The sequence below is a fragment of the Dermacentor andersoni genome, chromosome 11 (assembly GCF_023375885.2).
Source record: "Dermacentor andersoni chromosome 11, qqDerAnde1_hic_scaffold, whole genome shotgun sequence".
Taxonomy (NCBI): Eukaryota; Metazoa; Arthropoda; class Arachnida; order Ixodida; family Ixodidae; genus Dermacentor; species Dermacentor andersoni.
Genome location: NC_092824.1, coordinates 104,396,844 through 104,424,538, shown reverse-complemented (window position 1 = coordinate 104,424,538; position 27,695 = coordinate 104,396,844). Strand labels below are relative to the sequence as shown.

The 27,695-nt window shown below is 47.5% G+C and overlaps 1 protein-coding gene and 1 long non-coding RNA gene across 6 annotated transcripts in view; one reads left to right on the top strand and one right to left on the bottom strand.

Moving 5' to 3' along the window:
• The first annotated feature begins 5,246 nt into the window (after positions 1–5,246).
• The window catches only part of LOC140214101 (uncharacterized), a 53,037-nt gene continuing 30,588 nt past the window's right edge, over positions 5,247–27,695 (top strand). The window contains exons 1-2 of the long non-coding RNA XR_011891025.1: positions 5,247–5,390; positions 6,863–6,970. This is a non-coding gene — a long non-coding RNA (uncharacterized lncRNA). The remainder of the gene's footprint in view (positions 5,391–6,862; positions 6,971–27,695) is intronic.
• LOC126539228 (microtubule-associated serine/threonine-protein kinase 3-like) overlaps positions 21,277–27,695 on the bottom strand; it is a 34,081-nt gene continuing 27,662 nt past the window's right edge. For 2 of the 5 annotated variants that reach the window (XM_055075270.2, XM_055075271.2), the window contains 3 exons: positions 26,720–26,856; positions 25,330–25,557; positions 22,541–23,339 (listed from right to left, as the gene is read on the bottom strand). In XM_055075270.2, the coding sequence (XP_054931245.1) occupies positions 22,758–23,339; positions 25,330–25,557; positions 26,720–26,856 (947 nt within the window). In that variant the 3' untranslated portion in view covers positions 22,541–22,757. Of the gene's footprint in view, positions 21,862–22,540; positions 23,340–25,329; positions 25,558–26,719; positions 26,857–27,695 lie in introns of those variants that run through there. The other 3 variants (XM_055075273.2, XM_055075274.2, XM_055075275.2) reach the window with 3 other exon arrangements.

Here is a 27,695-nt window from a genome sequence, read left to right as displayed (position 1 = left end):
CGTCCTTGTCTTAGTGCTTCTGAATGTGTCGCCTCATCGACAGATATAGCATGTCACAATGCACAAGGCAACCTACCACTTGCTACCAACAATTTAAGTGTGAAGGTTCGTTTGTATACTTGAAGCTTCTTAACACCTGCTTTGTTACAGGACACTTTAAGAGAGAAGAGATCATGCCCGGTGGCATTACAATGGCCTAGCCAACATCTTTTTTTTTTCCCTCGGGGTCAGGCGGGGGGGGGGGGGGAGGGGGGGCTGTGGTGTCATCTATAAAACCCTTAATTGTTATCACTGACGTTCAAGATAAGGATCATGGTACTCAGCTGTCAAGAATATATTTGCTGGAACTACAGTACGCCTAGCAAAAACGTAAGCGACAGGAAATAAATGAGAGACCCGCAAAGTGTTATACCGTCGTCGCAAGGGCACTTTCGATCGCGACTGCGTTTGATCGGGATCGAATTTCTCGATCGCGATCCTTGACTCCTGCGCGCCAACTGCCGAAGAGAGCAAATTGTGATCGAGAAGTTCGATCCTCATCGGGCTCGATCGCGAGCTCCCCTAGTGACCGGGTATTACTATCTTTTCGTATCCCATTGCTCATACCAACTATGTGGGATCGGAATTAAATTTAAGTATGTTGTTCTTACTGCAGGCAACTTAATTACGTTTGATTAACACTTCGGCATATTTTGTAGAATCGCTCGCACTGTGAAATATTTCCTTTGTCAGTGACGACAAGGTCTGATAATTCGTTTTAAGGTAAGGCGCTAAGTTACGTTGCTCGATATCTCTGGTTATGGATTTCGCGCGCGATGTTGCGATGTCGGCCACTTAATAGAAAACCGCTGTTATTACCTGACACAGATGTAGCTGGCCCGACGACGAAGACTCGACAATGATACGACTGGCAGAATGAACTTGGCGGACAAACGCTACTCGGCAGAACCATTTATGAACGAGCGGCGAAGGTGACAATTACCCGTGTTTCCCGCCAAATGGTCGAAAGGACTGCCACAGCAGCATCTAGCTAGTAATGGATTTCGCGCGCGATGCCGCGATGTCGGCCACGTAAAAGAAAACCGCTATTCTTACCTGACACATATGCAGCTGCATGTGTAGCTGGCCCGACTACGAAGGCTCGACAATGACTACGATCGGCAGAATGAAGAACTCGGCAGAGAAACGCCATTCTGCAGAACCAATGATGAAAGAGCGGCGAAGCAGCTGACCTGTGTTTCCCGCCAAATGGTTCAAAGGACTGCCACTGTAGCGCCACTATGCAAGATGCAATACTAAAATTAACCCTAGTGCGCCTTGCGGGCATGGCGTGCTTGCGGGTGTGCGCGTTGCAGACGACACCAACGCCGCCGAAGAAGAAGAAGAAACTTTATTGAAGAATAGTCCGGCAGCTCTTGCTGTGGTGGCCTCAGGTGGCGGCTCGAAGTCCTTAAAAAAAATATATCTAGCGCAAATTTTTTGGATACAGTTCGTTTCATGTTCGTCTGAGAACAGTGAAGAGGAAAACTTACGCTTGGCCGTCAGTAATGCGCTGTAATGAACGGCCAGAATAAAGCGAGCACTTCTCTGAAAGGAAGGTTGTCATGTCGTCTCACTTTTTCACAGCATGCGTTCTTTAATATTTGCCACGGGGCACGGTTCATCGCATTTACGGAAACATTTTCGAGTATCAAGAAAGGTATGTACACTGAATTCTATTTGACGCAAGGGGACGAAGATAGATATACGACCGGAAAAGACAGCATATTAAATGTGCTCTCGTTCTTACGCAAGGTAAGCATTTTGAGCAGATCTTTACATATATATATATATATATATATATATATATATATATATATATATATATATATATAACAGATATAATGCATTGGAATACTAAGAAAGTTTGCCGGTAACAAAACACGTATTAGGGCCGTGACGCGTAGAAATTACCCGTCCTAATAGGAACGTGGCCGACGCAGTTGATAGTTTAGAACCATATGCGGGTGGCCGATCAAGCGGGGCCCAAAGTCCGCTCGTCAGTGGCCATTAACAGTGTGGGCAGAGGTTAAATCTACAGTGGTTGGGCTCATACACTGTGCAGTACGTATGGTCCGCAAGCACGCAGTGCCTAACCCACAGACGCGAGCGCGGATGAACCGTGCTTTGACGCAGTTGTACACGAGCGTGAAAAAAAAAAATGAAAAAAAAAAACGCAGACATGTCTAGGTGCAAATAGAAATCTTGCATTCTGAATTAGGCATCGCACGGAGACGATTCTTTTCAGGAAGGGTGGCACATATACGCGTCGTAAAACCGAATAATGCGCAAAACTTCATCGAATATACTTCTAAGCTGAAATGCCACAAGGAGGCACACAGCAACGGTGAAACTGTTACTATGGCAACAAAGAACGTCGAACGCAGTCAGAGACACTGATACAACCCGCCGTGGTTGCTCAGTGGCTATGGTGTTGGGCTGCTGAGCACGAGGTTGCGGGATCGAATCCCGGCTACGGCGGCCGCATTTCGACGGAGGCGAAATGCGAAAACGCTCGTGTACTTATATTTAGGTGCACGTTATAAAACTACCCTGTGGTCAACATTTCCGGAGTCCTCCACTACGGCGTAACTCAAACTCAGAAAGTGGTTTTGGCACGTAAAACCCCATAATTTAATTTTTAGGCTGATACAATCTCATGGGTGGTGACAATGGAGAAGAAACCTGCTGTTAGTAACCAGCTAACAGAGAATAAAAAACGAAATCAGGAAAGAAACGATTTATGATAACACAGCCAATTTTGTGAGTGCCGAAGTGGCCGGCATGCTTCGGAAAAGGTTAGGGGATAGTGACGTAATCAGCATCACCAATAGAGAGCGCGGAAAGCGATTCATCGTAGATTTCCTACGCACATTCTGAAGCACGCACCTTAACGAGTTCAAATCCGGCGCCACATTGATAGCATGATGCGACTTGCAGCCTTACAATGATGCGACTTGAGTTTCTTACAAAAATATTTGTATTAAACTCTATGCTTGCAGCCCACAAAGGTGGTACGCAATTCAAAATCGACATAAAGAGCGAGTAAAAAATAAAATCTAGCCTCTTCAAAAACATTGCTGTTCATTAAAATTGTTCTAAAGTCGAAAAAGTGTAACGCCTGCGTCACCTCTGCCGCGGGTCGGCCCGGCATTGCACTATGTTCGGGATATTTTTCTACACGCGGACACGACAGTGGGGAAAGTAGCCTTTAACAACTGCGGCGAAAAAAATAAATAAAAGAAAAATCAGGAGAGGCGCGGTAGCCTAAATAGGTGGCTACATAGTGGATATGGCGTTGCACTGCTAAACTCGAGCTCACGGGTTCCAAACCAGGTCGCGGAATTCGATGGAAACGAAATGGAAAAACACTCGTGTACTTCTATTTAGGTGCACATTAAAGAACCCCAGGAGGTGAGAGCTGAACAGGGTGCTCATAATCATATCGCCAGACGTAAAACTCCAGACTTAAATTGCTTAATAATAATAAAGAAAATGAAGGTAGCTGCGTCCTTCGGCTTTGTTCTAGGGGTGTAAACGAATGAAATTATTCTTGAGTTTGATTGCTAAGAAAAACGTATTATGCTCGTCTTATATTCCATACCTAGATGTAATGCCGTTCTCAATTGTACGTCCGCTCAACTAAGCAGCTTCTGTATTATAAACGGCTGCTTTCAGTTATCCGGTGCACTATCATAAGGACAATAACGAAGCAATTAAATGAACGCCATCTCACATACACGTAAATATATTTGTAGATCTGCTGTGCTCGTTGAAGAGAAGTGTGGTACCACATTGGGGCATCCAGTTTTATTGGGTTGCAGACATGGTGAGACTGCCAAAAATGTTTTCCTTGCCTGAATCAAAGTAGCAGATTTACAGGCTGCACCAAAACGGCGCGTTTATATTGATGGACAGCTAGGAATTTGTTCAGCAGAACTTATTAGCCTCCGTGGGTTAATCCTATCAGGAATTGGTGTGCCTCTGCTCAGCATCCACGATTCTCCGGCAACACAATCATTCGGAATTGGAGTCCTTACTTGCATCTGCCCCTCACCTTCGAGACTTCAAAAGCGCTGTTATGCGTTACATTCGAACGGAAATGGCTATTCGATCATTTTTAATAGTGAATACTAAAGTCGAATACGATCTGAATAGCAAATGTTACTACATGTTTCTACTTCCTTTCGCCTGCTGGCACGTTGAAGGAGTTTGCCAGGCAAGCCACTGAGATTACATTGGTAAAGACTTCCCGGTCTCTCCGATTCAGTCTGAGTACATAGGCAATAACTTTTCCCTAACGCTGTTGTTCATATTAACGTCCAATAATTGCCTTGATTCATTTTCTCGGAAAGTCGATCGGTTCACCAGGGATAGGTGCAGCTTTTAAAAGAAACACGCTTATTCTGGTCGGGAGTTTTCACTTTTTCAATCAGTGTATTTAAAATATTTGATCATTTTTCTTTTACGTACATGTCGTGGATATATATATATATATATATATATATATATATATATATATATATATATATATATATATATATACCCTTAGATTTATATCTAGAAGTGTATTGGCTATCTGCATCTCTTGGCGCCACGCAGGTAATAAATCTGGCTTATTTCATTATAATATTCTTTCCTTTGATCATTGTCCTTGATCAATGTGCCACCAATAAGCAGCGCGTCTAAAATGACACAATATCAATAAAAATTTCTTACGTGGCTTCATGTTGTAGTTTACCTGGCTAAAACTACAATTGGTATCGGCCGACAAGAGTCGCGGGCGCACCACAGCAAGTAAAACAGCAAAAAAATTTTAGTGCACAGACTTTCAGCGAGAAAAACGGGCGTCCGCGCAACGAACGCGCGCTGGCTAACAGACGACGCATTTGGAAACGACAGCAACATTGGACACTTCATGTTGTATAATACATGTCTCAAATATGTATACTTAGCAAAAAAAGGTGTGACTGTAAATTTGCAGTTGAAATAAAGCACCATTACAAGAGCGTACGTGCGCAATGGGTCTCAGCGCCCGCAGCGAAATTACGTTGAATCTGCTGGGAAGCGCGTATCCGCCTTAATACAGTTCGCTCGCAGCGCCCTTGCACAATTTTTCCACACGTGGTGCCTCAGGGGTAAAGCGCCGTTCGGTCCACTCAACCATTCTTTACACGCTACATCTACAGTTCCACTTCGCGCACTTCGCGCTCTTTCTTGCCAATTTTGAAACTTCAGGCCGCCATTCGTTCGTGCTTTCACTTGCTTAGAGTTATACCGAGATTTCGAGTGGAGAACTTCGAATCGTTTTTGCAAGAACGGCAGCAACAACACCTCTTTATTGCGATTCGGTAAGTGATTTTGTTATATGATTGAAGGGTTCCTGCTTTGCTGGAAATCATTTGCACGATATGAACGGCACTTAACGCTTCGGATTGTCGCGTTCGTGCAGTTGTTGACGGAGTTTGTTTCATATTTCAGCTCTTTTAGGTTAGTTAGCAGCATTTTTTTCATTTTGCCGCTTTACAATTTGAACGTTTCTGGCTACTACGAGAGCTGTGCAATTCCGTTACCGACTCGATATGCGGTTGCGATACTATATTCATCACTATGCACTCTAATTAAACATGATCGCGTAAACAATACTCGCAGGCTGCGACTACGGACAAAAAATATGCGAAAAAAAAAAATATCGCATGAAAGTCTCCTCAACACCGGTTGTTGACCTTCCAAAACGGGAAAGAACTGCTAATGGCCCCAGATTTAGCTCATGGAAGTGTGTGCCCTGCACTATTAGACATGAAGGCAATGCAACTAACACCAACGGCAGGCAGAAACAAAAAAGTGCGCGGTCACCGAAGATAATGGCCGCCTGCATCTGAGGTCTCTTTTGTACAATGACGACAGTAAAGAGCAGAAGATTATGACGCTGTTTCAAGGAAAGCCACAATTATGGGAGCAAAACAAGATCAGCAGCAGCTCATAAGCATACATATGATGCATTTCATAAAAATTGAACATTTAAAGCGGTTCGAAAATCTGACGGGCGCTGCCAACTATTTTGAATGCAAAAAGAAAAACCACTTTTACACCAAATGTTTAAATGAAACATGCTAAATAAAGCTTACAATTTGTGTGTTCTTGTGTGAATTCTAAAAAAAAGCCTATCTGCAAGTCATGGTGAACATTAAGTTACTTCTGCATGTCTTGTTTTGGTTGAATGAGTATATATATATATATACTTTTAATTTTATGTAAGATAACTTAACCGTCAGTTGGCCTTTATTTTGTTTTACTGGGTTTCTGTGCTGTGCTATTCCATGTGACTGTAAAGACAGCTGTGTCGCTTGCAGTCTTGTCACAGAGTAGTGTGTAGTCAATATACTCTGAATCTTTTTCCATTTTTGTTGTTCCAAGCATATGGGTCTTTTTTCTTTTTTCGGAACACCTGTCTTCACTTGGAAGTTGCATTTAAAGTTCTGTGTAAGCTATGACTTTTCATATGACATTCTACCTTTCTCACTGCAAGAGGAATACCTTGGATGAAGCGATGCATAGCTGTCACAGAATGTGAGCTTCAGGTAATCTATGGTTAGTTGGCTGCAAAGAGAAAGCAATGACAACAAATTTCAGACAAGGAACAAGGCTAGAACAAGGTCCTTTTTGTTTGTTGAGTAGTGAGCTATCACATTTAAACTCTTTCCTTTACATAAGCCAGTGCAGCTTAAGGTTGTTGATAGCCAATGTGCTATATTTTGCTTTCCTAATTTAAATAGCCATATGTGTTACCTACATCAATTGATCAATATTTTCTCAATTTCAGAGGCGGCTAGGAATGACCCAGTGTGAGCTAATATGCTGTCACACTCTGTCAAAACATTGGCAGACTGGCTGACAACACTGCTGCTTGAGCTTCATTTGTGCCTCAAAGGTAAATGTGATGCATTTTGTAACCTTGATTATGTAGAATTCTGTGTTTTCAGGAATATATCAAAGTCAGCTATGCATGCATTTATTGGTCGGGAACCTCTAGCTTTCTAATTTATTTGTAACTAAAGTTTAAACTCTAGCTTGCCAAACAGCAGTGTTTAAATGCTGTCAAGATCGGGAAAGTGGGTTTTATGTCGTGCTGTTTGTCAATAAGGAAAATGGCTTTTCCCTTTTGAAATGTACAATATCCAATGTGAATTTGACATCAAACAATGATGATAAGGTCGTTTGTGATTGATTGTGCTGACAAGAGTGCTTGGTTTTTTTTTTAGGAGTATACCACAAAATTTCTGTCTCATTTTTATACCAAGAATGGGTAGCTGTCAAGTCAGTACGTAATTATGCTATGAAACTTCAATTACTTGTTTAATAATACAGAATTATTATTAATGAATGCATTACAGTTACAGCTCAGAACATGCACAAAGTGCAGTGTGGCTTTAGATGTGTCTATTCTTGTCACCAATACTCGATGTGGCGGTCTTGATAGGACAACAGGGAAGAGAGTCCTCTTGTATTAAAAAAAGAAGTGCGCAATTGAAAGGGTCAATTTGATGACATTTAGCGACAAGGTCATTATATTCCTGTCAACTACTGCTATATTGAGCCAGCTATCTAGTGATTGAATTGTTTGTGACACCACATGAGTTCCAACTACGGTTTTGGTGATGTTCATAGTTCATGCTTCACGTATAAAATAGTGTTGCACTTGGAGTACATTTTTAAACTAGCTGCATAAAATGTGATGTAATAATTATTTGTGCTCCTCAAGGAATTGAGGCTCCATGTCATAATTGTGGGGTTGGCAACTACCTAAGAAAGCACGAAAGTGAGGCACATAGTTTTAGTGTCAGTACTCCGCTGTGTCAATTTCTCCTAGGTGCCTTAATTGATTTTAAAAGGGAGCAGTAATTTTGATGCACAGTTTGTTTTACACTGTTGATGCCTTGTTTTAACTCATGCAGAATACTAGAAATAATTAAGTCCACCGATCCCTGTGTAAGCAGCTGCATCTTTCCCTGAGGTAGCATGTAGAAGGAAGTTCCATAGCTGTGATCTCATGGGAGTCATGGGAGTCTCAGTTGTCCATAGAAGATTGCAACAAAGCATTGCAAGGTGAAAATTAAGCCTTTCCGGTTAGCAGAAATGGTTGGCCTCCAAACCAAAACATGGCTCCAGGGCCTGCAACAATCTCTTTGTGGCAGGCCAGCCACATTTCAAAGTCAATTCCAAATGGTAACTTTTGAAAGCACTACACATCAGTTTTGTGTGCGTGCATGTGTGAGTGTGTGTGTGCGTGTGTGTACGTGCGTGTGCGCGCGCGTTGTGACAGTGGTATAGTTTTTGGAGCGCTGATTTAGGCGAAGTAAGTCTTATAGAACAATGGTTTCTGGAGAGATATATTCAAGAGAGCACTGTGAATGCCTCTTTGCTGCCTTTAAAGCTTAAGATTATGGCCAAGTCTTGGCCTGTTTTCTCTGCACTTTTCGCTTTATTTCAAAATAAAATCTAGTACATTTAGTGATGCTCTGAAAAAAAGCTAATTGGTCCCTGTAACCACTTTATAAATATTTTGGACGACCATTTTAAGAAGACAACTTTTAATATTTGGTTTACTGATAATTAAGATTTCTAAATTCTCTGTAATGAAGTTGCACTTACTAAGAACCCACTGTATTAGTCGTGTCCATAGCAACCATAGCAAATCGCATTTGTATAGTATATGGAATAAACTGCATTTTTTTACTGCTCCCTTAAGCATCTGTGGGCAATTATGAAAGGTTGTGTCTGTGGAGCGACAGGAAACAGCCTTTCTGCATGCCGTTTAATCTTGCTTAATATGCACTCTCCATACACTGCCACTCAGTTCTGCTGCTATTAGTACCATATGCAGCCATTTAGAGTGCAGTTTACCTGAGGTGATAGTGGTATTAATTGGCTGTATTCGGTCTTGGAAATGGTATGTGTGGGTTTTGCACATGGATCCATGCATTTTCATACCAGTGTAAGTTTGCTGGCACATAAGATGCACATGCGGTGGAACATTGAACCTACTCATGGCCTGTGGAACAAGGGAAATAGAGAATGGCTGAACAAAATGAGTGGACTCCAATGCATTATGTTCACTCAGTATGTGCTTAGGCTGAACTGCTAGGTACACTTGTTTACACTGTCTTAAATTCTTAAAAAATTAAAGGGCATAGTGTAAAGTTGCCTGTTCTCCTGTACATGTGTAGTGTTAGATGTCATACTTTGTACGAAAACCTCCAATAATATTTCATTACAAACTTTGGTACAAATTAAAGTTGGTTAGTGCTGACGCCATGTGATCACTAGAAATGCGTATACCTGCCTTGCCCAAGCTTCAGCGAAAACTGTCTTGTAATTTACAAGGAGCAGTTTACAACGAGTGGGAGAACATTACATAGAGCACAAATACTGAACGTTGAATACTTTCTGAACATTAGGATAACATTTTCGGTACTGGTGCGAAGTATTGAAAAAAGGTAAATTTGTTGCACTGTATTTCATCATCAAAATAATCACCATCATCCTGGCTATACCCACTGCAGGGCAAAGGCCTCTTCCATACTTCAACTACCTCGGTCATGTGCTAATTGTGACCACATTGTCCCTGCAAACTTCTTAATCTCATCCGCCCAACTAACTTTCTGCCGCCCCCTGCTACGCTTCCCTTCTCTTGGAATCCAGTCCGTAACCCTTAATGACCATTGGCTATCTTCCCTCCTCATTGCATGCCCCGCCTATGCCCATTTCTTTTTCTTGACTTCAACTAAGATGTCATTTGTGGGGAGCACACGCGCCCATCTTCCCCCGCGCCGTCGCGTCGAGAGCCGGCATAGACAGGGGAGAGGCGCACTATGCCCTCTCCCGATTCGCTCTCGCGACGCGCACGCGCCCTTCCTCCCCGACTCGCGGGCAGGCAGCTGACGGGCGAGGAAGACATTCCCCTCGCCCAGCTAAAAAGGTATAAAACAGCGCGACCGGGGGAGACCCTGGCTCTCCGAGGCCGGACCCATAACCTGCCGGACTGGAGTACCTGCCGCTACCCGTGAGTGACCACGTTGTCTGACTATCCCGGGCAACGAGGCCAGCCAATTTATTACTATTACGGAGAGGACGTCCCTCTGCGAGTGTTCGCTATTGCAGGGTGTCTGCCGACCGGGAAAACCGGGAATTCTCAGGGATCTTGAGTAGTCTGGAAAAACTCAGGGAAAACTCAGGGAATTTGTACTTCTATCAGGGAAAATTGGTAATTTTGTTGGAAGGGTCGAAAGTCGCGGTAATGCTGGCTCGAGTAATAGACAGGAATCGTAATGAATCCTATTTGACGCCCTGTCGAAGGCTGGAGGAGTTTCCAGTGTACAGTCAACGACCGACTTTCGCGATGCCCGATAACTTGGACAGCTTCGCGGCACCACCACGTACCCCATAGAGTCAATCTATCAGAACGTTTGAAATTTCGGACGCGAGAACCCTTTGCCGTTCGATTTTCCGGACTTTTTGCCGTGACCACAGGTCCGAAACGGCATTAATCAAAGCCATCACCACTGCCGTTTTGATTAGTTCGCCACCTCGAACCGGCGCTCTCGCACACAGATCCGCTGGCAGCCGTAGCCACCACTGCGGCAACGCTAGACCTAGCTGCTTCGACTTTCGATGTTAGCTCCTTGCCGTTAGGTGCCGTGTTTTTCATTGAAAGAATTCGCTGCTGTTAGCAATGGTACTGACTGCACCTTTGTGGTTCTCGCGATTGGCTTAGAAGCTTGGAAAGCACAATGCATTGCATAAAGCCGGTTCCTGAAAGTCAGCTTCGCCTCTATACAGGAATGTTACTTGGTGAAGCATACAAAAATGTATTACAGTGAAGCATAACAAGAGTGGGAAGGGGCTATTGCCACAGGACACAGTATGTATTCCTTAATTATGCACGCGTGCATCCGGTATCTTCTGTTACAGTATGAGCACCGCTATGCCTAATACGTGTACCGACAGGCCTTCAGAGCGTTTTCGAATGTGCCTGTGGCGGTTTGCCCCTTAAGGCCAGTAAATGACATGCATTAATTTTTTCCAGCTGGCTGATTTTTCGGACGTTTTCGCGGCCCCTAAGGGGTTCGAAAAATCGAATTTGGACTGTGCAACTGACCAAGAATTAAGATGCTTCAAATGGTCCGTGGGGTTAACGAGTGGCGGAAAGAGGACAAGAACAGAAAGAACCTACCTATTGAGGAATGAACAGGAAAGGAAGCGTGCTGCCGCCGTTTTGAAGGAGCTTGAGCTAAAGAAAAAAGTGTTGGCTGATGCCGAGATGCAGGTGTCCCTCATCCAAACCAAAATAAACTTTTTAAAGCAGTGAAACACAACACTGAGGCGTTGTATGCGGGCTGACAGTATGTCAGTACAGTTGAGGTTGACTTACGAGCTGTTGGGAAAGAATCTCAATTGTGACAAAGTTCGGGCCTCATATCACTGAGCTTGCTATCAGTTGATAGAAATCGCTCATATTCGAAAGTATTTGATTCTGTATGCATCTCCTTTTTATTCGTATTTGAGAATGTCGGATCCGATTCGATTTGCAACTTTTTTCGAAGACATTTTATTTGCTGTGCATTTTACTAACCCCTCCTTTCTATCCTCTTTTTGAATAAAATAAACACTACTCCTTAGTATTCAAACTGAATTAAGTTGTTTTTTTTTTAAATTTTTTCATATGCTTAGAGAGTGACGGCATCGGGCGACGTGGTTTCAGCCCGTCTTGACATAAAATATAGCTCTGCGTCACTCAGGGAATTTTGCAATGGCACTCAGGGAAAACCTGGAAAACTCAGGGAATTTGGAAATGTCAACTTGGTAGACACCCTGTATTGCTAATAGCAATAAACGTTGTTACCGTTGACACCGCTGGTTGCCTTATTCGTCCGAACCCGGCGTAGCCGCGATTCCCGCGCTACGGGTTGGGAGTACCACGAAGCGACTGCGTGGGGCTAGATCCGGAGCTCGCCTTCAGCCCTAGCCGCACGCAGAGTGGAACCCCCACACATTAACTCACGTTTGTTCCCTCACCCACTCTGCTCTCTTCTTATCCATTAACGTTACACCCATCGTTCTTCTTTCCATAGCTCCTTGCGTCGTCCTCAATTTGAGTAGAATCCTTTTTGTAAGCCTCCAGGTTTCTGCCCCGTAGGTGAGTACTGGTAAGACACAGATGTTATACACTTTTCTCTTGAGGGATAATGGCAACCTGCTGTTCATGATTTGAGAATGCCTGCCAAATGCACCCCAGCCCCACTTTTATTCTTCTGATTATTTCACTCTCATGATCCGGATCTGCGGTCACTACCTGTCCTAAATAGATGTATTCCTATACCACTTCCAGTGCCTCACTACCTATCGTAAACTGCTGTTCTCTTCTGAGACTGTTAAACATTACTTTAGTTTTCTGCAGATTAACTTTTAGACCCACCCTTCTACTTTGCCTGTCCAAGTCAGTGAGCATGCATTGCAATTGGTCCCCCGAGTTGCTAAGCAAGGCAATATCATCAGCGAATCGCAAGTTACTAAGGTATTCTCCATTAACTCTTATCCCCAATTCTTCCCAATCTAGGTATCTGAATACCTCCTGTAAACATGGATCCAGAGATTCTTAGCACCTTCTGCTGCGTCACAGGTCTGACCGCTGCCGTGGTCAGTTGCTTCACAGCTGCTGGGGACTGAGGGCCGGGGTTTGATTGTTGTATTAATACAGGAGGTAGGAATACAACATCTGAAATTATTATCAATTTCATATTTCTGCCATACTACAGTGGCATGAAATCAAGGGCTTGACAACAGCTCACCTGGTGGGGAATTAACTTGGCATAAGAAAGACACCGACAACAGTCAAGGTGGAAATTTTACTGTAGTTGTTGCCTTACATGCACTATTGTAGTGATACGTAAAATAAGAATGCAACATTCCAGGATCGTAAACATGGTAAGTTTAGCTAACTATAGCATCTGCGAAGCTGAAACAAGCCTGGACATTGAATGTCTTTGCCGCAGTTACAGCAGTGCTTCTCAAGGTGGCTACTAGCTATAAGTAAAGGGAGCATTAGCTGGACTACCAGCTGGCACATAAAACCCCATAATTTATTTGTTCGTGTTGCTGAACAACAGTGGCGATTGCAGTAGCTTCGATCTTGGCACGCCTCGACTCCTGGTAAGCTTTTCTATAATGCGCTATTCTGGCCTTCCTTTGCTCCAGTGTTTCAGCAGGTAACTGTGCTTGAGATTTCGCAGCCTGCCGGTTAGCTATATCTACTGGATGATTGGATTCCGCCTGTCGCTTACGCTGAAGCGCACACACAGGTGGCACGCCAGACTGAGTGACCAAGCGCCGGCGAAGCAGCCATTAAACCCTCGCCTAATCACGTGGTACCGCAGCGGCGAGGCTCCGAGCGAGCGCAGATGCGACGCCTCTATGCAGCAGATCACGTGGTGTGACGTCACACCTGCCGCACTTGCGCTTCGGCGGCTCAGAGTCATTGCGACGTGATGAATGGAATGACCTTGCGTCACATGGCGTAGTGGAGCTTACGCTCCAATACTAATAGCGGCACTACTACTACTGTGATAAGACAACCGAGGGAACCGAACAGTAGTATTTATTATTAAGTAAATTTTATTGCCATAGCAATTATATGAATACTTACGGCGTATTTTTGCCGTTGGCGTCGCCGTGATGTTGCGCATAATGGCCCAGGGTGATAACATCGTCGCCGCTCGCCACTATGGAGACGAGCTCCACCACTGGAAAAGCTGGCGCTGCCGTCGGCGTGACGTGTATGAGGGATCACGTGGGCTCAGCGGCCGCGTCGTCTGCTTCGGAAGCGCCGAAGCGAGGTGAAAACGATATTTTAAAGTCCCACCTGCGCTGGGGTTCTGATTAAGTGGGGGGGGGGGGGTATTTCCCACTTCAGGTGTCTACTTGACAACACTTGAAAGCACTATATTAGGTAGTGGCTGCCACTGAAGGCGTCCAACATGGTAGGCAACTGCTCGGTGCCGCAGTGCCGGACGTACGCAACGGAGCCCGGTGTCAGCATTCAGACGTACCCGCGCGACAAGAAGCTGCGTGAAGGTTGGATCGCGAAATTTGGAACAGGCAAGCAGCCATCGGCTATAACTCGAGTGTGCGGCTACGGCGTATATATTGTCACGTGGTGGTGACGTTAAGAACACAGTGGCAATACTGTGAAAGGCAAAACTAGATTTTATTGGGCGAACCTGTGCCCACAAAACAGGCTACACTTATAGCACAACGAAAGCTGCGAACACAGTCGGCGATCGTCGAAAATCTGATCAGTGAGGCAAGCGCGTCGGCTTTTATACAACAGTCGTCGAATGTTCCAGACTAATCATTGGGACCCGCATGCCTTCCACAAGGTTCTACAACATTCGAGTCACGCGATGAAATCAGATAACACAAGGTTCGGCGACAAGAGACAGCCGGTTAGAAGCATCGATAACTTTCCAGAAACGTCGGATACATGCAGGCGCGTCCCTCGCTGTGCGATTACAGTTGTTAAGCGGCGAAACGTGGTCGCCCGATAAAGATAAGCTCACGTGTCAATACCCCCCTCTTAAAAAAGCATCGACCCGATGCTGCATACAAACGAAAGTAACAAAGAAAAACACCCGTAGCAAAGAAAACAACATAATAAGGAAGTTCGTCAGCGTCCGTAAAAGGGTTTCAGACGCACCACGTGGACTACTTCAGATCGTGTGCGGCGCCGCTGTGAATGCGAAATTCCGTCTGGCACGACCTCATAGTCCAGTGCGCCAATACGTCGGATGATCTTGTACGGTCCGAAATAGCGACGCAAAAGCTTCTCGCTTAGTCCTCGTCGGCGTATAGGGGTCCAAACCCAAACACGGTCACCGGGCTGGTACTCGACGAAGCGTCGTCGGAGGTTGTAGTGTCGGCTGTCGGTCCTCTGCTGGCTCTTGATCCGTAGGCGGGCGAGCTGTCTGGCTTCTTCGGCGCGCTGCAGATAGCTAGCGACGTCAACATTCTCTTCGTCGGTGACGTGGGGCAGCATGGCGTCGAGCGTCGTTGTCGGGTTCCTGCCGTAAACCAGCTTAAACGGCGTGATCTGTGTTGTTTCTTGCACTGCCGTGTTGTAAGCGAAGGTTACATACGGCAGGACCGCGTCCCACGTCTTGTGCTCGACGTCGACGTACATTGCTAGCATGTCGGCGAGGGTCTTGTTCAGGCGCTCCGTGAGACCATTCGTCTGCGGATGGTAGGCAGTTGTCCTCCTGTGGCTTGTCTGGCTATACTGCAGAATGGCCTGGGTGAGCTCTGCTGTAAAAGCCGTTCCTCTGTCGGTGATGAGGACTTCTGGAGCACCATGTCGCAGCAGGATGTTCTCGACGAAAAATTTCGCCACTTCGGCTGCGCTGCCTTTTGGTAGAGCTTTAGTTTCGGCAAAGCGGGTGAGATAGTCCGTCGCCACGACGATCCACTTATTCCCGGATGCTGACATCGGAAACGGCCCCAACAAATCCATCCCAATCTGCTGGAATGGTCGGCGAGGTGGTTCGATCGGCTGTAGTAATCCTGCTGGCCTTGTCGGTGGTGTCTTGCGTCGTTGACAGTCTCGGCATGTCTTGACGTAACGGGCGACGTCGGCGGTCAGACGCGGCCAGTAATACCTTTCCTGTATTCTCGACAGCGTCCGGGAGAACCCCAGGTGCCCAGCGGTTGGATCGTCGTGTAGGGCGTGCAGTATTTCTGGACGCAGCGCTGAGGGTACAACAAGAAGGTAGCTGGCGCGGACAGGTGAGAAGTTCTTCTTCACGAGCAGGTTGTTTTGTAGCGTGAACGAAGACAACCCGCGCTTAAATGCCCTAGGGACAACGTCGGTGTTCCCTTCCAAATACTCGACGAGGCCTTTTAGCTCCGGGTCTGCTCGTTGCTGTTTAGTGAAGTCTTCCGCGCTTATTATCCCAAGGAAGGCGTCGTCGTCCTCGTCGTCTTGCGGCGGGGGATCGATGGGGGCGCGTGATAAGCCGTCGGCGTCGGAGTGTTTTCTTCCGGACTTGTATATTACCGTGACGTCATATTCTTGTAGTCTGAGGCTCCACCGCGCTAGCCGTCCTGAAGGGTCCTTTAAGTTAGCTAGCCAACACAACGCGTGGTGGTCGCTGACGACTTTGAATGGCCTGCCATAGAGGTAAGGGCGGAATTTAGCTGTAGCCCAAATGATGGCGAGGCATTCCTTTTCAGTCGTAGAATAATTGCTTTCCGCTTTTGACAGCGACCGGCTAGCATACGATATCACCCGTTCAAGTCCTTCTTTCCTCTGAACTAGGACGGCACCGAGGCCTAGGCTACTGGCGTCAGTGTGGATTTCGGTATCGGCGTCCTCGTCGAAGTGTGCAAGTACCGGCGGCGACTGCATGCGTCGTTTGAGTTCTTGAAATGCCTTGGCCTGCGGCGTTTCCCACTTGAACTCGACATCACATTTGATTAGATGTGTTAGCGGCTCCGCGATGCGTGAAAAGTCCTTGACAAAGCGCCTATAGTAGGCACAAATGCCAAGGAATCTGCGCACTGCCTTCTTGTCGGTTGGCTGCGGGAACTTTGCGATGGCAGCTGTCTTCTGTGGGTCGGGGCGTACTCCTGATTTGCTGATGACATGGCCTAGAAACAAAAGCTCATCGTAAGCGAATCGGCACTTTTCCGGCTTCAGAGTGAGCCCTGATGACTTGATGGCCTCTAGTACTGTCGCAAGCCGCCTCAGGTGATCGTCGAAATTTCCGGCGAAGACGACGACGTCATCCAAGTAAACGAGACAGGTCTGCCACTTCAATCCTGCTAAAACCGTGTCCATCACGCGCTGGAACGTTGCAGGCGCCGAGCACAGTCCGAATGGCATAACCTTGAACTCGTAGAGGCCGTCTGGGGTGATGAAAGCCGTCTTTTCGCGATCTCTTTCGTCGACTTCTATTTGCCAATAGCCAGACTTGAGGTCCATTGACGAGAAGTATTTAGCGTTGCAGAGCCGATCCAGTGCGTCGTCTATCCGTGGGAGTGGGTATACGTCCTTCTTCATGATCTTGTTCAGACGACGATAATCGACGCAGAAACGCAGGGTTCCGTCCTTTTTTTTCACCAAGACTACAGGAGATGCCCACGGGCTTTTGGACGGCTGGATGATGTCGTCGCGCAGCATTTCGTCGACTTGGTGCCTTATAGCTTCGCGTTCTCGCGTCGAAACTCGGTATGGCTCTGGCGGAGAGGTCGAGCGCCCTCTTCGGTTATTATGCGATGCTTTGCGACTGGGGTTCGTCGAATCCTTGATGACGTCGAAAAGCACTCTTTGTATCGTCGAAGTAGACTTCTGAGCTGTTGTTGCTTAATTGCGGGCAAACTTGGATTTATTTTGAAGTCTGGCTCGGGAACTAAGGTCGTCGGGGTAGATGCGGCGGAATCCGAGAGGACAAACGCATTGCTGTTTTCCAGAATTTCCTCGATGTATGCGATCGTCGTGCCCTTGTTGATGTGTTTGAACTCCTGGCTGAAGTTTGTCAGCAACACTTTCGTGTTTCCTCCGTGCAGTCGAGCGATCCCTCTTGCGACGCAAATTTGACGGTCTAGCAGTAGACGTTGGTCACCTTCGATGACGCCTTCTACGTCAGCGGGTGTTTCGGTGCCGACCGAAATAATAATGCTGGAGCGAGGCGGGATGCTCACTTGATGTTCGAGCACACTCAAGGCGTGGTGACTACGAGGGCTCTCCGGCGGTATTGCATGATCTTCCGACAGCGTTATTGACTTCGACTTCAGGTCGATGACTGCGCCGTGTTGGTTGAGGAAGTCCATGCCGAGAATGACGTCTCGTGAACACTGTTGGAGGATAACGAAGGTGACAGGGTAAGCCCGGTCGTGAATGGTAATTCTTGCCGTGCACATTCCTGTCAGCGTAATCAGGTGTCCTCCAGCGGTACGAATTTGAGGGCCTTCCCATGCAGTCTTAACCTTCTTCAACTGGACGGCGATGTGTCCACTCATGACTGAGTAATCGGCGCCTGTGTCGACTAAGGCGGTGACTGCGTGGCCGTCTAGAAGCACGTCGAGGTCGGTGGTTCTTTGTCTTGCGTTGCAGTTGGGTCTTGGCGTCGGATCACGGCTGCGTCGTGTTGAACTGAAGCTGGTACGTCGCGTCGTCAAGTCGTCTTTCGTCGGTGTAGTCTTGGCTTCCTGACTTCCTCGGGACGGCGGCGTGTCGTTATTATGTCGTCGAGATGGTTTCTTCGGCGTCTTCGTCGGCGGCGGAGGATCTTCGTCAGTTCGACGAACAGCAACCGCACCTCCATCGGTTGCTGCTTTTAGTTTTCCGGATATGGGCTCGCTGACCGGCCCCGGGCTGGGCCAGTGTATGGTCGGCGCTGCGGCGACAGGTAGCGGCCTGGTGATGGCGAACGCGACGGTCGTCGAGAGGTCCACTGAGTAGCGGCGAGGTAGTCGGCGATATCCCGGGGGCGTTCACCTTGCTGCGGGCGCGGAGCGTTCACGGCGAAACCTCGCAGTCCCATCTCCCGGTATGGACATCGTCGGTAGACGTGACCCGCTTCTCCGCAGTGGTAGCAGAGCGGGCGGTGGTCAGGAGCGCGCCAAATGTCCGTCTTCCTCGCGTAGGTGCGCTGGACGACGGGTGGTCGTGCTGGCTGCGGCGGCGGCGGACGACGGAACTGCGGCGTGACAGGGCCCTGGCGCGGTCGCGGAGGGGGACCTTGACGGCGCGCGACGGCGGCGTAGGTCATCGCTTGTGGCTCAGGCTGCGGCAATTCAGGGGCTACTCCAAGTTGTTGTTGGAGCTCCTCACGCACGGCGTCGGCAATCGAAGCCACTTGAGGCTGTGATGATGGGAACAGCTTTTGTAGCTCCTCCCGCACGACAGCTCGGATAGTCTCGCGTAGGTCGTCGGTGGCCAGTGATTGAACCCCGGCGTAGTTTGTATAGTTCGTGCGGCGATCGAATTGTCGGTTCCGGATCTCGAGTGTCTTCTCAATGTTCGTCGCCTCACGAAGAAACTCTTCGACGGTCTTCGGTGGGCTTCTTACCATCCCGGCGAAAAGTTCCTCCTTTACACCACGCATCAGTAAGCGGACTTTCTTCTCCTCGGCCATATCCGGGTCGGCGTGGCGGAACAAACGGCTCATTTCTTCCGTAAAGATGGCGACGTTCTCGTTAGGTAGCTGCACTCGGGCGTCCAGCATAGCTTCAGCCCTTTCCTTGCGCACGACGCTTGTAAAGGTGCGTAGGAAGCCGGTACGGAACAGGTCCCACGTTGTCAAGGTCGATTCCCTGTTCTCAAACCAAGTTCTGGCGGTGTCTTCTAAGGCGAAGTAGACATGCCGTAGCTTCTCGTCGGAGTCCCAGTTGTTGAATGTTGCGATTCGTTCGTAGGTCTCCAGCCATGATTCCGGGTCTTCAGTCGCTGCTCCATGGAAGGTTGGTGGGTCCCGAGGTTGTTGTAGGATAACGGGGGACGCTGGGGCAGCCATTGGGGTTGTCTTGACCACGATCTTCTTTGTCGTCTCAGGCAGAAGTCCGTGCTCTGGGGGCAGTCCTTGCAGTCTGCGGCTACCACGCTGGTCTTGGGCGATGTTGGTTCTGTCCTCGGGCTTCGGGCTTGGATCGCGGCTTTGCGGGGGCGTTCGGTACATGAACGCACAAGCACCTCCACCAGATGTCACGTGGTGGTGACGTTAAGAACACAGTGGCAATACTGTGAAAGGCAAAACTAGATTTTATTGGGCGAACCTGTGCCCACAAAACAGGCTACACTTATAGCACAACGAAAGCTGCGAACACAGTCGGCGATCGTCGAAAATCTGATCAGCGAGGCAAGCGCGTCGGCTTTTATACAACAGTCGTCGAATGTTCCAGACTAATCATTGGGACCCGCATGCCTTCCACAAGGTTCTACAACATTCGAGTCGCGCGATGAAATCAGATAACACAAGGTTCGGCGACAAGAGACAGCCGGTTAGAAGCATCGATAACTTTCCAGAAACGTCGGATACATGCAGGCGCGTCCCTCGCTGTGCGATTACAGTTGTTAAGCGGCGAAACGTGGTCGCCCGATAAAGATAAGCTCACGTGTCAATATGGCGCGGTCGTGTGGGCGCTATCTCTTGAAAGCGAACGGCGATCAGCTATGAGTATACGGAGTCTGATTTTTCGCAACTTTTGTTTTTTTAGATAGCGATTATACGAACGCTCCAGGCGCAATTACGTCGTCAGCGCCGTCGTGCGGCCTCCTTGATGGAACATGCGCAGCTCACAGTGTTTAGGGGGCCCACGAAGACGGGGAGCGTCCGCTTGGCTTCAAAAAACGATAAAGCGAAGCGCAAGCACCCTTTAGACTACGTTCAGTCGCCCCAGCGAAGGCGCCAGTGCTGCTTTCTACTTCCCGGCAAATGCGGTGTGCGCACGCACACTGTAAAGCACGCGAACGTTCCTGCTACAGCCTGCTGGGTGCGATGCCCTGCTCTGAGCGGAGGGGGTATAGCAAGCGTCAAGGCGCATCGTGATGTTTGCTACACATGTAGGCACAGCCTGATACCGACGGTCTCATCTTGAGAGTAGAATGATTTCTCCTTTCGAGTTTACAGTAAAAACCTCGTTATAACGAAATTGAAGGGGGAGGGGAGCCAGAATTAGTTATATCCATTGTTACATGTACTGCAATGTAAATCTCGGTATTTCAAAGGGAGTTTCTCTTGTAATATTTCCTTGTAAGTATTTCGTGTTTCGTTATGAGGTTTGACAGTCTATCCGGGAGTTCCTGAGGTGAATGAATCATGTATTACTGACGATTTAGATTGCCGAGCGGGAGAGGACGCACTTCACGGACGCTACCAATCCTGCTGACACGTAGCCTGACCACTCCGAGTTTTGGATCCGCTGACGAAGGAGTCCTTTTTTTTGGGCGCGTTTGCTAGATCTTCCAGAATAGCCTCCGTTGCTCCACGTTACAATTCAGTTTTTGTTAGTATTATCAAATGCATGCGCTAAGCACATAGTATTTACCGTACTGACAGGGAATATCTCATTTCAACTTTCTTTTAGCAACATTTGCCAATTCTGCATAGCAGTTACGTAGGAGATGTCACCTTTGTCCGAAATGGTATTCCTTGCCGCGGCTTCCAAAACACACGCACAGCATCGACGCCACCATTTATTATGAGAGCCGTGCATTCGCAACAAATGTGGGTTTTCTTATTCTGGCACGAAAATCGTATACATATAGGAGACAAAACGAAAATAGTTCCCAATCGGCGTTATATATACAATTCGTCTACCGAGGTTGCCGCTGGGTAACTGCAAGCGACCGGCTGTTCGCAGTACGTCGACAGGAAAGCGTTCGCAGAACGCGCGTCGAGCTGGCGCGCCAAGCTCGAGTAGCGCCTGCCGCGTCGTAATGACGCATCGCGCATGCGCAGCGAAATTCGGCGCGAGCAAGCCGACGAACGACGTCGAGCTGCGGCGCCGTCAGAGGTTGGTCTCGGACGCGCGCGTCGAGCGGGTGGGCACGCTGGCGTCGGTGATGGTCTGCTCCTGCAGCTTGCTGATCATGAAGCGGCCCGCGCGCATGGGCGACAGCGGCACAATGGACAGGCTGATCTCGGCTTTGCCCATGCCCAGCATCTGCATGACCTGCTCGATCGTCAGCGTCTCGAGCGCCGTGCTGTCCACCGCGGTGACCACGTCGCCGGGGTACACGGAGCCCTTGCCCGACACGTTCACGTCGGCGCGCTGCGCGCATGCGCGAAACATCGTTCGGTCTCGTACATTTAAAGAAACAGAAGCGAGCGGGACAGAAACGGTAAAGATGGGAGCGCTTACTCGATCGCAACAGGTTTATTATGAAGGTATGCGTGCATAACTTGTGCAATCACGAAAACCGGCCAACAGCATGAAAAGAAAAAGGTCACGAAAGCGTGACGTTAACAAACCACTCAGGTGATGCGATCGTCATCATCATCGACAGCCTATTTCAATGCCCACTGCCAGGGCGAAGGCTTCTCCCGGCGATCTCCAATTACTGCCCTGGATCATTCCAACTTGCACTTGCAAATTTTCTCATTTCATCACGCCACCCAATTTTCTACCATCCTCGACTCCGTTTCACGTCGTCATGCTATACGCATTCGTAAAGAAAGTCAACTTTTGACCGGTGCTTTTGGTTTCATGTGGAATGCCTTATTCTACATAGGTTCTTTCGCACTGACCTGTTACAGAGAAAAAACAGGTGCACGTTGAAGAACCCCAGGTGGTCGAAATTTCCGGAGTCCTCCACTACGGCGTGCCTCATAATCAGAAGTGGTTTTGGCACGTTAAACCCCATATATTTTTTTTTGTTACAGAGAAAGGCACACTGGTTGCACAGATGATTTTGTGTACTCTTTCAATGTTTAAGCACTTCTGGTGATCCTTTTCTTTTCGTCCATGCATGTCTCGTTCCCGCTTTCTTTAGCTATGCTGCTTGTACTGTAGTCAAAACAAGGCCTAACAGGATTGTGCTGTAGCACTGTGCAATAATTTACCACAGGCTATCGCATCGATATTCTGATGCCTGGAAGTTTCTGGAGGCACAGTGCGCATGCGTAGGTACCGTTCTTCGACTGTGCACGTCCCTTCGATGCGACAATTCAATCTATATGCATAGGTTTAAGCTTAATTAAGTTTACGCTAAATTTTACGCCGGCGATGTGTCTAGCCGAAAAAAAGAAAAAAAAATTCGTTGTTCTGGGCCGACATTCTGGGCGATCACTTTCGGCGATTGTTTTTCTGTCGCGAGATTTCGCGAGGCTCAGCCTACGAAAGCTTCTTTCTCGCGTTTGCCCTACTCTTGCGGGCGTGTGTACAGTGCCGATTCTCGCGAAATATCGCGAAAGTGAAACGATCTTCCGAAAGAGATCGCCCGAGAGTACTTCACCTTCGTTGGAGACTGTAGAATCATGCCGCGTTTTCTCGTTTGAGCCAATCGGTGAGTACGTTGCCGCGCTCTGAACCAATCGCAGCAGGCAAGATGGCAAATTTAGCCACACGACAGAACGTTTACAGAACGGCAACCCTGGAATCGCGCCACGGGTTTCGACGAGACTACCGACCGTGATCACGAAGCAGCGAGTGAACTGCTTGGTTCTATCGTCGTAGACCATGGCGTCGATGAGGCCTAAGCCGTAGGGCGCCGAGCCGCCACACGAGAAGCCCACGCTGCGTACGGACACCTGCACGCCGAATGACGCAGTGTCTGAACCTTACAGGTCACGTGTGCACCCGTTGAACAACTCGTAATTTCGGCAGCTACGAACTAAAATGGAGGCTCAACGGAGATGTTAAGGTTCGTATATGAACTTCCCGGAATACAGCCTGTCGTGGGCAGAGGCCTGGTATGTCGAGAGAAAAAAAAAGAAAGTGGATGTCCTATAGTGTTCCTGCTAAAAACGTCACAGTACTAGGCTGTAACGTAAAACTGTTCCAAATTTTTCTATTCCAATTTTGCGATCAGCCCTCCGCGATTGGCCAAAAACTTTTTTTAACCACCCCCACTTCACCTGTCTGTCACAGGACGTCACGAAAACCGTGATAACTCTCCATCTGATATGACGTGTACACTGCAGATGTCAACTGGAGCAGAGTCTGCCTATTTATATTTATTTGCTTGGACATTCTGCATACGCAACTGGGGACGTTCCCGTTCTTGGCCAAACGTCGAGAACGGGCCCGGTACATCCCACTCTGACACAAGAGGCGCACGTTTCCCAAATATTGCTTGACACGTGCCGTACTTCACTGTGCACACGCCTGGCATCGCCATTACTAGATCGATAAACATCGTGATATCACATACGACTCACGCCGTGCATCCGCCTGCAACTGAAGTTTGCGTTTCGGCCTATAGCTTGTGAACGGTCCAGTGCACATAAACATTTAAAAAAAAATGGCACGACGATAAAGTTGTGAACATTGTGGTGGCAGAACATAAACACTCGGTAGGAGATCGCTTGATGCACGGGATGGAAGTAAACAATGTTGTACGCATTGCCGTTAGTTGTAAAGGATTTGGTTAACCGCTGTACTAAAGCTTCGTGTCACAAACATTTCGACATGCGCATATAACAAATTTTATTTCTTTCTTTTATTATTATTATTATTGTTCTGCATTATAACGCGCGCGACCGGTTATCGAGCCTCCCGACCTCGGGCTCAGCATCACAACGCCATAGCTTTCTACGCCACCCCGATGGGTGGCTTATAGGGAATGAATGCATGGTACACATGAATTACACATGATATACACATGGTTTATATCATGTGTAATAATGTAAGCGGCCCTGCCTGCAGTTTTCTTTTACTTTGGTACCCCCTTCTCTATATAACCGTTTCTGTATTAACTGATAAATAAAATTGAATGCAAGTGTTTGAATTTCCATAAAATAAGGCACCGTGTTTGCATAAATATTTCCATAAATAAGGCACCGTGCACCGTGTTTGCCCACGCCTTCGATCATTCTGTTCTAACCTGCTTGCGCTCAAATGGTTTCCAAGCAAAACGCAGGACCAGAATGATGGTTTCTTCCACTGTGTCTACTTTCACTGAAGAAAGGACAAGGATTTCGAAGTGTTATTTGCCACCCTAAATGGACTTGCCGTTTCTTCTTAGTGTGTTACACACTTTTTTTTCTTTTTTTAGAAATTTAGGCGAATCCATGTACTGCCCGTCACACTCGTGCTGAAGTGCTACTTCGGACATTGTAAAATTATGTGGCGTATTGTTGAGTTTGTTACATTAATTGTCAGTTCATACTGGCCCAGAAGGCTGATATACGGCGTCTCTGATTGACTCAAGATGCCGCCACTACAGAATTTCATAATATAGCGGAAATTGACGATGTCCAGGGACGGCGATCATAAGTGGTTCGGAGAGTTCTCTCGCAATCGTGCGATTGGTCAGAATTGTGTTTTTCGCTGACGAAAGCGCGATTCTGGCCAGTCACGCGAGGGTAAAGCGAACGCGGTTTCGCTTTACCGAATCGTTATAAGATGGCAGCCCAGTACAATGCCCCCCTTTGCTGAAGCGCCGTACACATTGCAGCTTCCGTATAGGCACGTGGGCCAGAGTTCTTTCTCGCTGCATGGTGCACTTTGTAGGAAACTCTATGGCTGTATAGAGAACGGCACTTTCGAAATGCACTTTTACACGGACAGGTGGCATACCTGTTCCTTGGGCACGGAGCGCATGATGCTGAACATGTCTCTTCGCGTGGTGAGGAGCCGGTAGGAGCTGCACGACATCACCGAGAGCACCATGCTGTCGCCTGTGCGCGCGATGAGCTTTCGCGCTTTGGACAGGGACTCGTTCATCACGGACTTGCCGTTTACGTACAGCACCACGTCCAGCGGAAGAACGGTGGACTTGTCCGCCGGACTGTCCGCGGTCACCGTCTGGCGGCCACAGTAGAAAGAAACCTTTGCACGGAAGCTTAGGTATACCTCCGGAGACCCGAAGACACCACAGGGACCTAATCGATTTTCAGGTTGGTTCTTATTGCCAACTAGTATGTTGCGAACCTGAAGACCCCACTTAACAGGAAGCTTATAGCTCGGGGAGCTCCTATCTCTGTGGCCATTGCACCAAGTTTGATTACGTTTGCAGCATTGGAAGAAAAGGTAAAATCTAGCTACTGTAGGAAACATCTTTATTTAGGCCGTCAGCTTTTTAAAATGGAAATAGTGGAAAATTGCGAGAATCTAACTAATCAATGGCGAATATCACAATGCTGTAATTTGCACCTTACAGTACATCTAAAGCAGACAAGATTGATATAGTATAAGCATAGCTCTGAAATATATGCGAGTAGTACTTTGTAACATTGTAACAAATTCGCGTGGAATGGAAATAATTAGATCAAATTTGTCCGCTTTAGATTTTCTAACAGACGCAACTTATAGCTGTTTTTGGTGCAGAGTTACGAATTTGTAAACTTCGTGTTGCTATTTTTTATAAACTTGCAAATTCCGGCAATATTTCTAAAAAAATCTGGACCCTAAATGGAAATTTTGCTTGCTACACTTACTATAATTTAACATTATATCTCGAAACCAACAAATTTAATTAAAATTGGCCCGGTGGGCATCTCGGAAAAGCATTTCTGCGTTTTGCGTATATTCCATGCTCATTGTCAAAGTAATCGCCTCCTTTCGTTTGTTATGGTAAACACCGCTGTTCTTTGTCTAAACAAGGAGATGTGAAGGTGGGTTGCATGTTAACGCCTCATCTTAGATTCTCCTGTCATTTCTAAGCACTCGAAATGTATGTCGTGGTTCAATTTCGTCACTTGACGACACAACGAAAACTGATGGCAATAGATTAGACTACTTCCATGTAGTTACGCATGTATCTGACTTGATATGCAGGATAAATATTTTACGTAATTTCTTCCAAACTTAATTTGGGAAACGAATGAAAACGATGTGCAGTAAAAGTACGAGGGATCTCAGAATATACACAAGTCAGCTAGAGCTCGAATTTTTTTGTTTCTTTCAGTGCACTTAAGACGGTACTGGACACGCGCGGGCATATCCGGAAAAAAAGAAAATCACGTACTTCCACGTATATGTAGTAGGAATCGTCTTCGCCCTTGGTCCGTCGTAACGAGAAGCCGTAGCCCCAGAATTTGTAGAATTTCTTTTTCCTGAACAGAAGCAGGTCGACTTTCTCGAGGGCGTCTCGGTTGTCAGAGGCTGCGAGTATAATGAATTATAGAGAGTTGTAGCATATAGCGTAAGTGGCTCCCCGACACGCGCAAGGAAGTAGCAGGGCCAGACTGGGCATGCGCGGAACGTTAAGGCCGCTTTGGGCTTCGCGCTAGCAAACAGTGGCGGAGCTCGGCTATGCCAGGATATACGTAGTGAAAGCTAAGGCATAGCATGGTTAGCCTTGGTTAATCTCAATTGCAAGTCCAGGTTAGTCTGGTTGTCTAGCTATGTTGCGGCGTTTAGCCAGCCGTCCGGCGCGCTGTTCGTCTGTTTCCTGGGCGATTCGCTTCCTCTTCATCTCGTTCCAATGTCGATTCTAGGCCTCCTCCTGCTTATCAGAATTGTCGCCGTCCATATACTGCCGCCTCAACTGTGGTTGCGGCGCACGCGAGCTCTCCTTTTCAATCCTCTGACATGTTATCAGACATGCGACGCAGCTGGCGAAGCGAGCGAAGGCGAGCGCAACGACGAGGAACGCGGTGTGACGTCATACCAAACGGCGGCGGGTAAAGGCGCGGCGCTGCGCAGCGGCTGAACACCTGTGGTCGGTGCTACTAGTGGCGTATGTGCAGTAGTGACTAGGGAGCGAGAGAGACAGAAATATCCGTGGCGAGGCGCGCGTTGTGACGTCATTTGCCTTCTCAGGGCACCGCCATGGCGAAATCGCAAGTTCGCGGCTAGTAAAGCTTTCGCTTTAATACGATATAGCGTGGTAGATACGGCGGTGCTCTCGAGGCGACAGCCGCCCGCTTCGGGTTTATCAAGATGTTGTCCTGCACTATTCGTTTCGTTAGTTTCATTAGTCCCATTAGTAGTTGCTTTAG